The sequence below is a fragment of the Schistosoma mansoni genome, chromosome 2 (genome assembly GCF_000237925.1).
Source record: "Schistosoma mansoni strain Puerto Rico chromosome 2, complete genome".
In the NCBI taxonomy this organism is placed as follows: domain Eukaryota; kingdom Metazoa; phylum Platyhelminthes; class Trematoda; order Strigeidida; family Schistosomatidae; genus Schistosoma; species Schistosoma mansoni.
In genome coordinates this window covers 2,194,984-2,210,478 of record NC_031496.1, presented here as the reverse complement: position 1 = coordinate 2,210,478, position 15,495 = coordinate 2,194,984, and the positions used below count along the sequence as shown (strand labels likewise).

Sequence of the window (15,495 nt, the reverse complement as noted above, 5' to 3'; positions counted from 1 at the left end):
CGGTCACAAGCCCTAGTAAAGGAGGAGAGTCGTTCATGGATGGGGTAAGCGACCCCATCCCGTAGAAAAGCTAACTCGCTAAAAAAACGCTAACCAGAAAAAATAAATAATTCCATCATTAGTGCTGTGAATATATGACTGGTAGGAACCCAGTCAGTCGTTTCCCCAAGAAAATATATCGAGAGCGCAGTATGTTTTTGTGGGGTGAGTTCGAGTAAAAAACGGGGACAATAGTCCCTTCATTATTACAAATTGGCCTCGTTGGTGAAGCCCAGCTGGTAAGATATTTACTTTCATGAGTCCTGCTGACCATCTAAAATTCAAAAATAATATCATCTATTGCTTTAACAGTTGATAAATATATGGTGTTCAAAAACAATTCCTATGATCTTCTTCAATAGAGCTCTACCAGAAAAGGTAATTAATCACATTGTGGTATGTGCTGTATAATGTAGTATGTATCATCAATCGAAAGCGAAATGTTTGGCGGTAGAAGGTTAGGAAGATCAAAAAGAAGAGAACGGGAACAAAGAATGATTGGTGCGGAAACAAAAGAACAATGAATTCTAAGATAATTGATTGACATTTTTCAAATGAACTATTTAGTGTATAGTAAGCAAAGATGGATAGTGGCTAGTAGTGGAATCCAGGACGCCCATTTCGTCCTATTTGGGACACGTCAGCCGGACTTACCTACATCTCAGAGTTGATGTTCACTCTGGGACTCGAACCTAGTACCTTTCACTTCAAACGCCATCGCGTTATCCACTCAGCTACTGAGTTCTGGTGGGCTGACGAGTCCCAAATAAGACGAAACGCCCTTTGTCCTGGATTCTACTGCTAGCCACTATCCATCTTTGCTTACAATGCTTGTGAATTTAGGCTATATCGAGGCAATACGCACAGTATGCACATATGCCAATAAGAGACTGACCAATTGCAGTCCTAAAAACATCAATAGGAAGATTCAAACAAATACTATTGGGTTCGAATCCCGCAAGGCAAGATCGTGGATGCGCACTGCCAGTGAGGAGTCCCATAATAGGACGAAACGGCCATCATGTAGTGCTTCCAGGTTTTACATGGTGGTCCAGTTTCAATTGACTAGTGATTTCAACTATGGAAATACTAAATTCTCCACAAAACCCCTTCTGATAAAAACAAATAATTGACATAAAATAATCTTTAAACTCCGGAAATCATAACCGAATGACCTTGATTCTATTTACAACAAAAAGGTACATTTAAATATTTTAAATGTCTAGATCTACCACTTATTTATTGTAAACAAGTAAATATTGGTACAAAGGGAGCACTGAATACATATGCGCCACATAAACCAAGTGATCTATGTGAGGGCCAGGATACTACCTGAGTGCCCAGATCGAAGCTAGGGGGTTTTCTCAGGGGGACACACCCCGAGGCTTCGACCTAAATAATATGATCCACAAGGCAGTGAAGCAACGTCAGGAGATGAAGTCCCATGGTAGTCGGTGACCGACAATTGGTTCATACTCCTTTAGTTCGTTCAGAAACTTGGAGCCCATGTACACCATTGGTTTCGAATCAGGGTTTTCCAACTGCCCTACGTTGATCCTCCGTATCCATCAATCGGGTTAAAGCTTTGAACATTCACTTGTCATCCTCTCAACTTTGTAAAGAACAGTAATACCGGGAGAAGGCCGTGAGTAGAACTTTCCTGTTAGTGGTTGTTTAAGTGTGGTAATATGAGAGCATTTGAACAGGGAGAGCTGACTTTCCACACTCTCCGCCGTACTAGGGTATTAAGAAAGAAATTTACAGTTTGCATTTTGTAAAATAATAATAATAATAATACAAAAGCGTACTTGTAAGTAGAGTAATGAAATTTTCTCAAATTATTATTTGTTTTATTTCCACGGTATTTCGTATTTTGTTCCAAGCGTATCTGTCATCGAGGACAGCTGACAGACTCATTCCAAGTAAGGACCGGAGTCAGACAAGAATACCTACTCTCCACTTTTATCTTTTGGTGATCGACTGGATTATGGAAACCTCGACATCTGACGGAAAGCATGGAATACAATGGATAGGTTGGATGTAACTAGACGATTTAGACTTATCAGATGACCTAACTCTTCAATCTCACACACACACATCAACAAATGCGGGTGAAACCTGTCACCTTATTAGCACCCTCTAAAGAAGTAAGACTCAACATTCACAAACGGAAACAAAAATCCTGAAATACGACACATAGAACACCAACACAATCACACTTGATGGAGAAGCTCTGAAAAAGTTGGAAACTTCCAAGTACCTGGACACTATCATCGATGAATGTGGAAGATGTGATGCGGAAGTCAAGGTGAGGATTGTCAAAACATTGGCCACATTCTTACACTTGAAGAACATATAGAACTCAGAATAACTATCTTCAAGCCAATATCGAAGTCATAATCTTCAATGCGAATGTCAAGACAGTCCTACTGTATGGAGATGAAATTTATAGAACTACCACAACCAACATCAAAAAGGTACAAGTATATATAAACAATTGTCTACGTAAGATAATGGATGTGCATTGGTCGGATAACATCAACAACAACCTATTGTGGGAGAGAATAAAACAGGTTCCATTGGAAGATGAAATTAGGGAAAGATGATGAAAATGGACATATTGCTGAAATCATCGAACTGCATCACGAGGCAAGCGCTTACATGGAATCTTGAAGGCAAACGTAAAAGAGGAAGGCCGAAGAGCATACTGAGTTGGGAATTAGAAGTAGACGCAAAAAGGATGGATAGTGACTGGTAAGGACTTTGGAGGACAGAGTTGGATGGAGAATGCTGGCGCGTGGCCTATGTTTCTCGACGAGGAGTAACAGGAGTAAGTATTAATAACAGAAGACCAAGCTAGTGAGCTTCTTAGCATACTTAATTACCGAATCTCACCATTGCTAACAATTAAATAAACATGACACTACTTAGAAATCCATTGTCAATATCCTAATGAATATATAAGCACTAGGTCAGTTGTCGCTATTTTTAAGTTTCATTCGGTTAGAGATTTGGACACCGGTTCACTTAAGCGAATAATCAATTTGGTAGCCACGTTTATTCCACTGAGCAAACACAATGTATATAATGTCATGTTCACAAAAATTGGCAAAGCAAAGGCAGCATTTCTACAATTCAGAACATATGCAACTCAAAACAACTGCCCAATAACTTCAAAGTGAGAACCTTCAATACGAACGTTAAGACAGTCCTACTGTATGGAGCTGAAACATGGAGAACCACTACATCCATCGTCAAGAAGGTACAAGTATTTATAAACAGTTGTTGTCTACGCAAAATGATTAAAATTCACCGGCCGGATACTATCAGCAACAGCGTTTTGTCGGAAAGGGCAAACCAGCTTCCAGCCGAAGAGGAAATTAGGAAAAGACGTGGGAAGTGGATCGGACATACATTAAGGAAATCACCATACTGCATCACGAGGCAAGCGCTAACTTGGAATCTGGAACGGAAGCGGAAGAGAGGAAGGCCAAAGAACACATTACGTCGGGAAATAGAAGCAGATATGAAAAAGATGAATAACATCTGGAAAGAACTGGAAAGGATTGCCCAGGACAGAGTTGGATGGAGAATGCTGGTGAGCGGCCTATGCTCCTCCATGAAGGGTAACAGGCGTAAGTAAGTAAGTATCATTTGAAATGTGATTATCATATAGAAAGAAATGAAAAATAAAACGCAAAAGTTACCCATTTAAGTAGTATATATATAGCATAGTAACAAAGGAAATCAACTTGTAAGATCAATGAAATGTCACTGAGACCTAACCAAATAATCTGACACTTGGGTCACTCAATATCGAACACATCATCCATCCATCTCAATGTCAAGGAAAACCAACGCGCATCATTTAATCGTATGTCATGGACTGGTTCATGCTATGGTGATGGTCACACTTTCGCTTGTATCTACCTAAACTATTATAATCCTTTTGTAATAACGTCGTTTGAGTTATACGGTCTTCATAGCATCCATAGTACTTTGATATGATGAAGGAGTAATCCACGTTAGATGCTGACTGTGAGGTGTGACTTTGACGTTAGTTGTTGGTCACACTATTTCTGTCTAACTGTAATATACCCCCAATCAGTTATGAAAAGAATGAATAACAACTGGAAAGGATTGTCCAGGACAGAGTTGGATAGAGAATGCTGGTGAGCGGTCTAGGCTCCTCCATGAGGAGTAACAGGCATAAGTCAGTTCACAAAAAAATGTAGAACACAACCGATCGATCTCCTGAACTAGTTTTAATATAACAGCATAGTGAATTACTTCTTTACTATGAGAACATTGAAAGATATATGATGATTCAAAAATTAAACGAATCAATTCACCATATCATTACTATATTTAAGTCTATCCTATCCTAATTTAATCATTGCAATGGGTTATATATTGTCGCCTTGAAGCCCCCAAACGCCCTGATACGGGGAGAGTCTGCTCTCCCTTTCGGAATGCTCTCAAATGGCCACGCGTATATAGCCTCTGTCAGGAAAGTCCTACTCACTACCCACTTGTGGCATTAATGTTGTTTACGAAATTAAGAGGACGAAAAGCGAATGCTGGGCGCTTCAAGCGGGTTGGTGGACACGGCGAGTCCACCTAGGGGAGTTGAAACACTTATTGATTATTGTTTACAACAATGCCATCAAAGCACATAACTTATTTACCAATTATGAATTTCTATAACCAATAGCTTCAAGAGAAATCGTTTTTAAGAGGTTCGAACTTGCAGCTCAACACAAACAAACGGCGAGACAACAATTTATGAATGACCTTTGAATGAATCTTAAGTGACCTTGAGAAATGTTGGCCAATCAATAAACAGTCAGCATAGAGTAAAAATATATTATACAACACTAAAGAATGAGAGTGAATACACTTCTTTTATATGATCCCAAAACTTGTCAAGATTAGAAAAAGATTCAAAAGTTCTAAAATCGTAATGCATAAGGTAGACGAACTCATCCATATGGCTCCATAATAGTTGGTCTCTGGAGCCATGATAAGGTCATAAAAACCCTATCAGCCTCGACCACATAGCTTCGTTATTGTTTGTGTACTCCGGTTCTGTAAGTTTATCATTTTTATTATGAATATGTCCCTAAAATACTCATACCGCGGAACAGCCGAAGCTTCAGTAACATCTGCGATTATTGCAGCCAATGTCACTGGTGCTTTTATTATACAGTTGGCGGCAATTATTATAATATGCCTTAGTCTCAATCTGGATCGAGCGATAAAGGTTCTCATTCTAGCAAACGTCTTCCTTCAACATATATATCACATCGGAGGACAACATCACGATAGTCTGCACAAGGTCTACAAGTCATTTAATACTCGTAATTACAAATACAGCAACTTCTTAGTAGTTTCATTTGTTATAGCCGCTTAATTGTCAAGTATTCTCTAAATTCTCTGTGAACCGATGTACATGAGCATCAGGTACTGAAATAGGCGCCGTGACCTTGAAATCCTTCAAACGCTTCTGATTGGCTCGTCCATGAATTATAGTCTCGCCCAAACAAACTTTTCAAGTAGTTAACCTCCGCTTAGTAATATACATATATGAACTGAAGATTTTTCCTATAAGAAATCACTTTGTTTATCCTGGTAAACAAAGATGGATAGTGGATAGCAGTGGAATCCAGGACAAAGCGCGTTTCGTCCTATTTGGGACTCGTCATTAGCTGGATGTACCTACATCTCAGAGTTGATGTTCACTCCGTGACTCGAACCCAGCACCGTTCGCTTCAAATGCTATCGCGTTATCCACTCAGCTACTGAATCCTGATAGCCACTTGCTTGTGCAATGGGGTGAAGTTTAAATTCCATTTAGTATTGTTTGTTTGAATCTTTCCATTGATGGGAATTTAGGCTATATCGATGCAATACGCACAGTATGCACATATGCCAATTAGAGACTGACCAGTTACAGTCCTAGAAACATCAATGGGAAGATTCAAACAAACAATACTAAATGCATTTAAATCAGTAAGTAGTCAGTAAATGATTTAAAATCTATGAAATAATCAGTTTACATAAGATGGTAGTTGGAGGTAATCAATAGAGGCAATCAACCATAGACTTAGGTTTCTTGCTATTTGACATTCATCAGGAGGGTATACCTGAATTCTTAAAAGGAACTGATGCTTTCAGATGGATTCAATCTCATATCACTCAGATACACAATCAGAGAGGATACCACCATATCTCAATCCTACAGGATGGTCAGTCGTATCTCCAAGAACCTTCCACAATTACTCTGACCACACAGAAACAAACAAACAACAATCATTGTGACAATCAATTTTTTTCTCGACAAATAAAAGTAAAGAAAAATAAATATCAATAGATAAACAAAATGAAAAAAAAAGAAGAAAAACTGAAGGAAAACAAAAAAAACAGCAACAACAATAACAACAAAATAACCCATCAAATGAAGCACACAAATGAAGGTAGTTAAACAATACATTCTCATATTGAGTTAAAAAAGGCATAGATTAGATATACAAATAAGACAAACAAATTGCATCACAGTATGTCAGTGAGCGAATGAGTATGCATGTGTGGGTGCATGTGGATGTGTGTGTGTGTGCGGATGAATCGATTATTGGACATAAAGAATCAAAGAACCAAGAACAAGTATCTCTCTTCTTAACATTGAATGATGATTGATCTTGACACAATCAATCATTCAATGAGAATATAAACTCATTGAGCACATACAAACACACACACACACCGAAAGAGGTATGTTAAACAATGCTGACAAATCAATGAATAGTCTGTAAAAAGAACTTGATCCAATGTAATTGATCATAAAATCAATTCTGGTAAACAAATCCATGTATGTTGGTGAGTGTAAAACTGATCTCTTTCTACAATATCATTATCTAGTATACATTCATTGATCATCATAATTCAATCATTCATCGATCAATATAGTTAATAATTATTTACTAATTACTAAATAAAGATAACTCCGTCTGTAGCTCCTCCGGAGGCTACTGCCAGTGTCTCAAGCCCCCCGTGGTAAAGAAGAAGGGGTTGGGTAATAGGTTACCTACCCTATCCCATCATCACCATCAATATAACTATACAAATCGGACCATTTGTTTGTATATGTAAAATACACCCCTCATAACGTCTAAACGTTACACGATTGGGAGAAGAAAAAAGAAGAGTGAGTACATTCATTCATATGAATAAGATTGTAATATAGATTACAAATGATTAAGTTTAGTATCTAATCTGTGTGCGTCATGTAGTAGTAGTAGTAGTAGTAGTAGTAGTAGTAGTAGTAGTAGTAGTAGTAGTAGTAGTAGTAGTAGTAGTAGTAGTAGTAGTAGTAGTAGTGGGGTAAGTGATTCGATTTGGGAATGAATAAGAGAAATACACACCCACATAAATCGCATCCAAATCCAAACATCCAGACGCACAATGATAGATAGAAAGTCTTCTAAAAGGTAAAAAAAAAGAAAACACCCCAACTTCATCTGGGTGTTTCTTTTTTAACAGTTTACAATGATGAAAGACACAAAGAGTTATTAGGTTGATTGATTGATCCAGTTTAAAAGACAAAAACAAATAAACATCCGATCATCCCAGTACAAAACATGGACAACTTTCCATAATGGGGGACAACAACAACAACAAGTCAACGACATAGAAAGATCATTTCAGAAGTGAAAAAAGTAAAAGAAAAGAACTAATCACTAAGGGATCAATGACAGTAGAAGTAATAATGATCATAATTAGATCAAGTAAACATCACTGACTAGCATTTCTGTGTATGAGTTCACATTAGATGCTATTCTTACTTACTTACTTACTTACTTACACCTGTTACTCCCAATGGAGCATAGGCCGCCGACCAGTATTCTCTAACGAAATGGTCAATATGATCGAACTGTATATCAAATGGTCTGTGTGTATATGTATGTGTATGTGTGCTCAAGTGTACAAATGATTAACAAACGGAAGAAAGTGTAAAAGGATAATTGAATGTGGATATAAGTGATCATAACAATATTAATTATAATAGTAATGATAGTAGTAGTAGTATTAGTAGTAGTATATACATTAGAACATTGCAAAATCAAGCTCTGTTTAACATTATAAGAAAATAACCATCCATTAGTACACATACATACATACATACATACATACATACATACATACATACATGAAAATGGTATGTTATTGAGTTCTTCCCCAACAGAGGATGTATCTATGTAGAATTCATCAAAGGCGTACAAAACAGTAAAAGTGAATATTATCAAACAAACTACAAATGATAAATCGGTAGATAAACAATAATCAGAAAGATATGATGTATTATACAATTTTTAAATGGTTTAACTTAACATTAAACAGATAGAATAGTAGTAGTAGTAGTAGTAGTAGTACTGGTAGTAGTAGTAGTAGTGTTAGTAGTAGTAGTAGTGGTAGTAGTGGCAGTAGTAGTAGTGTTAGTAGTAGTATTAGTAGTAGTATTGTAGTAGTAGTGGTAGTAGCAGTAGTGGTAGTAGTAGTAGTAGTATTATACAGTAATCACCGAATACTTAGGCACAAAAATGCACAACTGTGATAGTATATTAGTATATTAAAGAATAAAGAGAAATAAAAAGCAAGATATATGTATATGGGTGTATACTGTAAATATGCCAAAGGAAATATAGATATCACAGTAAGAAAATAAACACACACACAAAAAAAGAATGAGAACTGGAGCCCATGCCTATGAACAACAAACATAGATGGAAATAAGTAGTATCTATATAGATCGATAGATAGATACTTGAATGGTTTATGAAAATAAGCAAATCAATGAAAGTTTCTTTGGGTGCTTTTTTATTGATCCATCCATCGGAATCGGTAACTCTTTTTGTTTTGATCAAGGGATATAGATCAATGATTTATTGATTTTCGATATTTTGTTGTATACTGATGATGATGATGATGTTGTTGTTGACGTGTTGACCATTTTTTAGGTGAATAACGTGGATTTGATGGTGCATCAATAAATGAACGTAATTCATAAGTTGCTATGCGTGGATCAAATTCAAATTTATCACGTGAAAATATTAAACGTAAATCAGTATGTAAATATAATTTACCAGAACGTGTCGTATGAAATCTACAAAGAATTGAGAAATAAAAAAAGGAAACATATTAGAGTGGTTTTAAAAATAACGAAGCGAAAACTGACTAACAAAGGGTCTAATTTCTTGAAATTCCTCGAAGCTGTGACCAGTAGAGTTCAACCGTGTCTGTTGTGAGAAAATAACTCAGTGAAGACTGTGGTGGATGGTGGTCGCCCCCAAATGCCCTCACATGGCCACGAGTATATAACCTTTGCCACACAAGTCCTACTCACTGCCTTCTCGTGGCATTACTGTTGTTTACAAAATTGAGAGGACGAAAAGCGAATGTCCTACGCTTTAACCGGGTTGATGGACACGGCGAATCCACCTAGGCGATTTGGAAAACCCTCACTCCAAACCGATGGTGCACATGGGCTCAAGGATCCTGAAGGAACAAATGGCGTATGAACTAATTGTTGGTCACCGGCTACCATGGGATTGCATCTCCTCACGATGCTCCACTGTCTTGTGGATGAGATCTTTAGGACAAAAGATTCGGGTATAGTCCCCTAAGAAAACCACCTGTTTCAGTTTGGGCACCTGGGCAATATCACAGCTCTCACACAAATCAAATGAGATTTGTGTGGTGCATATGTATTCGGTGCCCATTTGTACCAATATTTATGTGTTGAAATAAATAATAAAATAATTTATGTGGATGGTGGCGCAATATCGTAGATTGATTGAATTTAGACATGAACACCGTTGGATACTGGCCAGCTCAGTGGTCTGCAGGTTAAGCGTTCGCGTACGAGACCGAAGGGTTTTGGGTTCGAATTCCAAGGGCGGCATCGTGGATAAACACTGCTGAGGAATCTCATGCCAAGACGAAACAGCTATTAAGTACTTCCACGTTTTCCATGGTGATCTAGCTTGAATTGACTCATGAATTCAAATATTAAATTACTAAAATGTACACAAAACCCCCCTCTGATAGGAACATATAACAAAATGCTTATCAAGTATACCGAAATAACCAATCAGAATGAAGTTCACTATGACCTTAAATCTTATTGGTTATTTATGGGGTAAAACTATCGTAGACAAGTATGCAATCAGAATCGAGAAAACTACTTTGGCTTTTTAAGCGAAATCCAAAAAATGAAGGACTTTTATCTTGGGTAAAGTTAAGCAAGCAGCAGAAATCATGTTATGTTTGTAGTCGTCAGAACGTTTTTTTTTGGTGTTATTATCGAGTAAAAACAACAATGGTAACTAGAATAAATGTGCCCCGAAAAGCCCTGGTACGGCCGAGAGTGGAGAGAGTCCGCTTTCCCTCTCGAAATGCTCTCACATGGCCAGCGAATATATAGCCTCTGCCACACAAGTCCTACTCACTGCCTTACAGTGGCATTACTGTTGTTTACGAAATTGAAAGGATGAAAAGCGAATGTCTGGCGCTTTAACCAGGTTGGTGGACACAGAAAGTCCACCTAGGGGAGTTGGAAAACCCTTATTCCAAACCAATGGTGCATATGGGCTCCAGTATCCTGAGGGAACAAATTGCGTACGAATCAATCATTGATCACCGGCTACCATGCGACTGCATCTCCTCATGATACTCCACTGCCTTGTGGACTAGACCTTCAGGTCGAAGGCTCCGTGTGGCCCCTTAAGAAAACCACCTGCTTCAATCTGGGTACCTGGGTAGTATCGCAGCCCTCACACAAATCGAATGAGATTTGTGAGGCGCATATTTATCTGGTGCTTCCTTATACCAATATTTATGTGTTTAAATGAATAAATAAATAAGGATGAATGTACTGAGTACCCATGAACTATTTAAGTTTTTACAGCGTGTTTGAGAATATGAAAATTCGAAAACCCGTTTACATGAACTTATAAGTCAATGATAGATGGTGGCTAGCAGTGGAATTTAGGACAAAGAGCGTTTCGTCCTATTTGGGACTCGTCAGCTGGATGTAGAGACTGATTAGTTGCAGTGCTAAAACATCAATGGGAAGAATTAAACAATACTAAGTGAATTTATAAGTCCATGTTTTCGATTTTCAAACAGAAAAACTTGTAAAAACCAACTTTAATAGATTGATTAGTGATGGAAAGCGTTTTATTTTTTCCCATATACTGTTGATTTATGATCAAGGCAATCCCTAACTTGGAATCCGGAAGGGAGGAGGAAAAGAGGAAGGCCAAAGAACACATTACATCGGGAAATAGAAGCAGATATGAAAAGGATGAATAACAACTGGAAAAAACCGGAAAGGAAGGCTCAGGACAGAATTGGATGGAGAATGCTGGTGAGCGGCCTATGCTCCTCCACGAGGGGTATCAGGCGTAAGTAAGTAAGTAGGTTGATTTATGATAACTGTTTACTTAATAGCTGATACCAAATGAAAAATCGTGATGATTTTTTTAAAAGAATAGTGTTGGGACGGCTTCCGAGAACCACGACGGAGCCTCTACAGGCCCTAAAGGAGCCCAAGAGTTTCCATACAGTCAGAAGGTGATGGAGCTTTGTAGAATATCAACATGACATGTTACTGTTGGATAGTAGCATAAAATGTATCTTTGTGGATTGGCTAAATTATATTGTTGATAATAACAAATGCTAATATTTATAAATACCCATGATTTTCTGTGCATTTCGATTTCAACCCAACAAACACTTCTTCGGCTTTCTTTTAATTTGCGACTATGTGCGTTCTGTACGTTCGAGTGCTATAGCTGTAAACAGTATTCTGTGTTATTCAGGTAGCGAATATAACAAATAAGTCAAACTAATCCCTATACTATACTTATAACATTCATGGATTTATCCGGTAACATACCCATAACTCTGTACTTCATAGGTGGATAACAATATTTAAAGCAAGATCATAAATGTAAAGTAGAGGAATTGTGCCTCAAGGTTGAAAATACCGGGATTCTCCAAAGAAAATCGATTATTTTGAACAAAATAAATATTCAGAGATTGACTGATGAACGGTACAACTCAAACAAAAAGTTTATATTCTCTGGAACAACCGTCTTCTTTAAGCATAATGATAAGATTTTAATACTCTACATCTTTCCATATTACTACAATGACTAATTTTTAGAAATGAGGTCTGATAAGCATTTTAGGTATATTTAGTTATGGCTTTAACTGAACAGACATTAAATCGTATTTTGCGAATTCATACTGCTGACTGTACAGAGGTATGACAGCAGTAAGGTGTTTCTTTCAGACGGCCAGCATAACAGCGATGATGCCTTGCCGCAAGAAGAGGTGGGGTTAGAAAAGGTCGACCCTAAAAATGCACACCTCCCTTATCCCACGGACATCCGTCTCCGGCGGTAAGGTCCTTTGAAGAAGGGAACTAACACAAAAATCACCCACAAAAAGGTCGTGTGTGATCGACCTCAAGCAGTTGTCCCTTGGGCACTGCGGTCACGCTCTCAGGTCATTAAGACCACTTCTAATCCAATTTCCTTCTCAAGTACCTCTAGAAAAACCCTTCCACGGTGTGGGCAACTGGGAAGTAATAACTGCCCTCATACCTCTAACAGCACTCAAGACCACTGTATTCATAACCAATCTCCTTCTCATTACTCTGATTCCATTTTGACATCAATGTAAGTCTGTCTTTTTTTGATTAAAATCAACGAAGATTTCAATCTCTTTATAAGTGAAGACAGAGGTAACCGGTGAAATTTTTTTTATGTCCAATTAGTGTTTTATTAAACATTATCAGGGATTTTTACTATTTGTTTAGTGAGCGAGTATTGCATATTGGAGTGTAGTATTCCTACAAATATGTCAATGTAGTAAAGCCCTTTTATATAGTAGAATTAATAAGTTAATGAATGCTAGATCACCATGGAAAGTTTGGAAGCACTGGATGGCCGTTTCCTTCTAGAATAGGACTCCTCAGCGGTGCGAATCCATGATCTCGCCACCATGGGATTCAAACCCAGGACCTATTGGTTTCGCGCGCGAACGATTAACCTCTAGACTAACGAGCCGGTATCCAACGGTGTTAATGTCTAAGTTCAATATGCCAAGAGAGAAGCAGTAATATAACGATAGATAATTAAATGATATTTATAGGCACAAATAGATCCATACAAAGTGAATACATAAATTCAATAGTGTAGATTGAATCCTAACGTTGTAGGTACATATAGTGAGCTGAATTTAACTCACAAAATAAGGATTCCATGAATACACAATGAACGAATTCTCGTGATTTACCACTAAGAAGTGTAAACATAAGAGTTGATAGTCAGTTTCCTTTTTTTAGAAAAACTTTCTTACTCTCGAGTGCATTTACTTGAGAATCAAGGGAATAGAATAACTAAGTGAATAACTTATCATATTAAGCAAAGATGGATAGTGGGTAGCGGTGGAATCCAGTTGGACACGCGTTTCGTCCTATTTGAGACTCGTCACTAGCTGGATGTACCTGCATCTCAGATTTGTTGATGTTCACTCTGGAACTCGAACACAATAACTTTAGCTTCAAACGTCATCCCATTATCCACTCAGCTACTGAGTCCTGATAGCCACTTGCTATATCGAGGTAATACGCACAGTATGCATATATGCCAATTAGAGACTGACCAGTTGCAGTCCTAACACATCAATGAGAAGATTCAAACAAACAATACAAAGTTGAATTTAAACTTATCATATTGTTTATAACTATGAGTTTCATCATGAATTGATAAGAGTAAATCAATTACAATGAAGTGGATACACACACACACACATGCATAACGATTCTGGTATAAGGCTCAGAACGAATGAATATCATAATCCGATTATATGTTATGATACTTAGAGTGAAAGTGTGTGTGTATATATATATATGTATATGAGCGTGCAATAAAAAGAAACACATGGATCAAGCTAAAAGTGCACTTAATATGATAATCAAGATTTGAGATTTTGAGGAATAAAGGATTCGGATAAACGAACAAACATAAATACATTGAAGAAATGAATCCAACATCATTGACTTATTTTATCGCAGTTATTTAAATTGGAGCTTGCTTACGCCTGTTACTCCCAATGGAGCATAAGCTGCCAAATAGCATTCTCCAACCCACACACTCTCCTGGACCTTCCTTTCTAGTTCTATCCAATTTTTGTTCATTCTTCTCATGTCTGTCGCCATTTCTCGGTGTAATGTGTTCTTTGGTCTTCCTCTTCTCCTTTGACCTTGAAGATTCCATGTGAGGGCTTGTCTTGTGACGCAATTAGATGATTTCCTCAAGGTGTGCCCTATCCACTTCCAGCGATTCTTCCTGATTTCTTCCTCCACTGGAATCTGGTTTGTTGTCTCCCACAGTAACTTGTTGCTGATAGTGTCTGGCCAACAGATCCGATGTACTTTGCGTAGACAACTGTTAATAAACACTTGTATCTTCTGGATGATGACTTTCGTAGTTCTCCACGTCTCCGCCCCATACAGAAGAACTGTCTTGACATTTGTATTGAAAAATCTGATCTTGGTGTTGGTTGGCAATTGTTTTGAGTTCCAGATGTTCTTCAGTTGTAAATATGCTGCTCTTGCTTTGCCGATCCTCGTCCTCACATTTGCATCAGATCCATCGTGTTCATCAATGATTCTGCCCATATATGTAAAAGTTTCCACATCCTCCAAAGCTTCGCCGTTAAGTATAATTCGATTGGTGCATGTTGTATTGTATCGGAGAGCCTTGCTTTTCCCTTTGTGTGAGTTGAGACCTACTGCTGCTGAGGCTACTGCTACATTCGTCGTCTTCTCCTGCATTTGTTGTTGCGTGTGTGATAGAAGATCCAGATCATCTGCGAAGTCTAAATAAATTAGAGCCCGTATATATGCAATACATGACCATACATTGAATATTTCATTTGCAAAATTCCATCATTTGTACATCCAATTCAGTATGATTCTTCCAGTTCACAATTTATGTTTTCTTTTCAACTTGATCTTCTTGGCCTTCTGCTGCCAGTGTTTCCACTTCCGATTAGTGTTTACGCACTACTTATGCTTGTCGATATAAGTAGCATACACCACAGAATAGCTTAAGTACCTCCAACTACCATCTTATCTCAATATCCAACCATCCATTCATCTGTCTTCTACATTAATGAACCATTTACAAATAAGTGTGGATGAATGAGTTAAACGAAATTGGGGCATATCGAATGCACAAAAATATACAACATCATCAACAAACATAACCAATGAAAATATAACGAATAAGAGTGGACTATAGTGATTAGACGATTTTGTTACCAATCACAATTGAGTGAAAAGATCAGTTGACTAAGTTGTGTATATTGAGTCAGAGTGTAGAT

General features: G+C 37.7%; 1 protein-coding gene across 1 annotated transcript in view; it reads right to left on the bottom strand.

The window, feature by feature from the left end:
- Positions 1 to 8,970: 8,970 nt before the first annotated feature.
- Positions 8,971 to 15,495, bottom strand: part of Smp_166380 (hypothetical protein) — a gene marked incomplete at its 3' end in the record, with an annotated part of 41,276 nt that continues 34,751 nt past the window's right edge. The window contains 2 exon segments of the mRNA XM_018795307.1: positions 8,971 to 9,174; positions 9,179 to 9,199. Of these exon segments, the coding sequence (XP_018649633.1) occupies positions 8,971 to 9,174; positions 9,179 to 9,199 (225 nt within the window).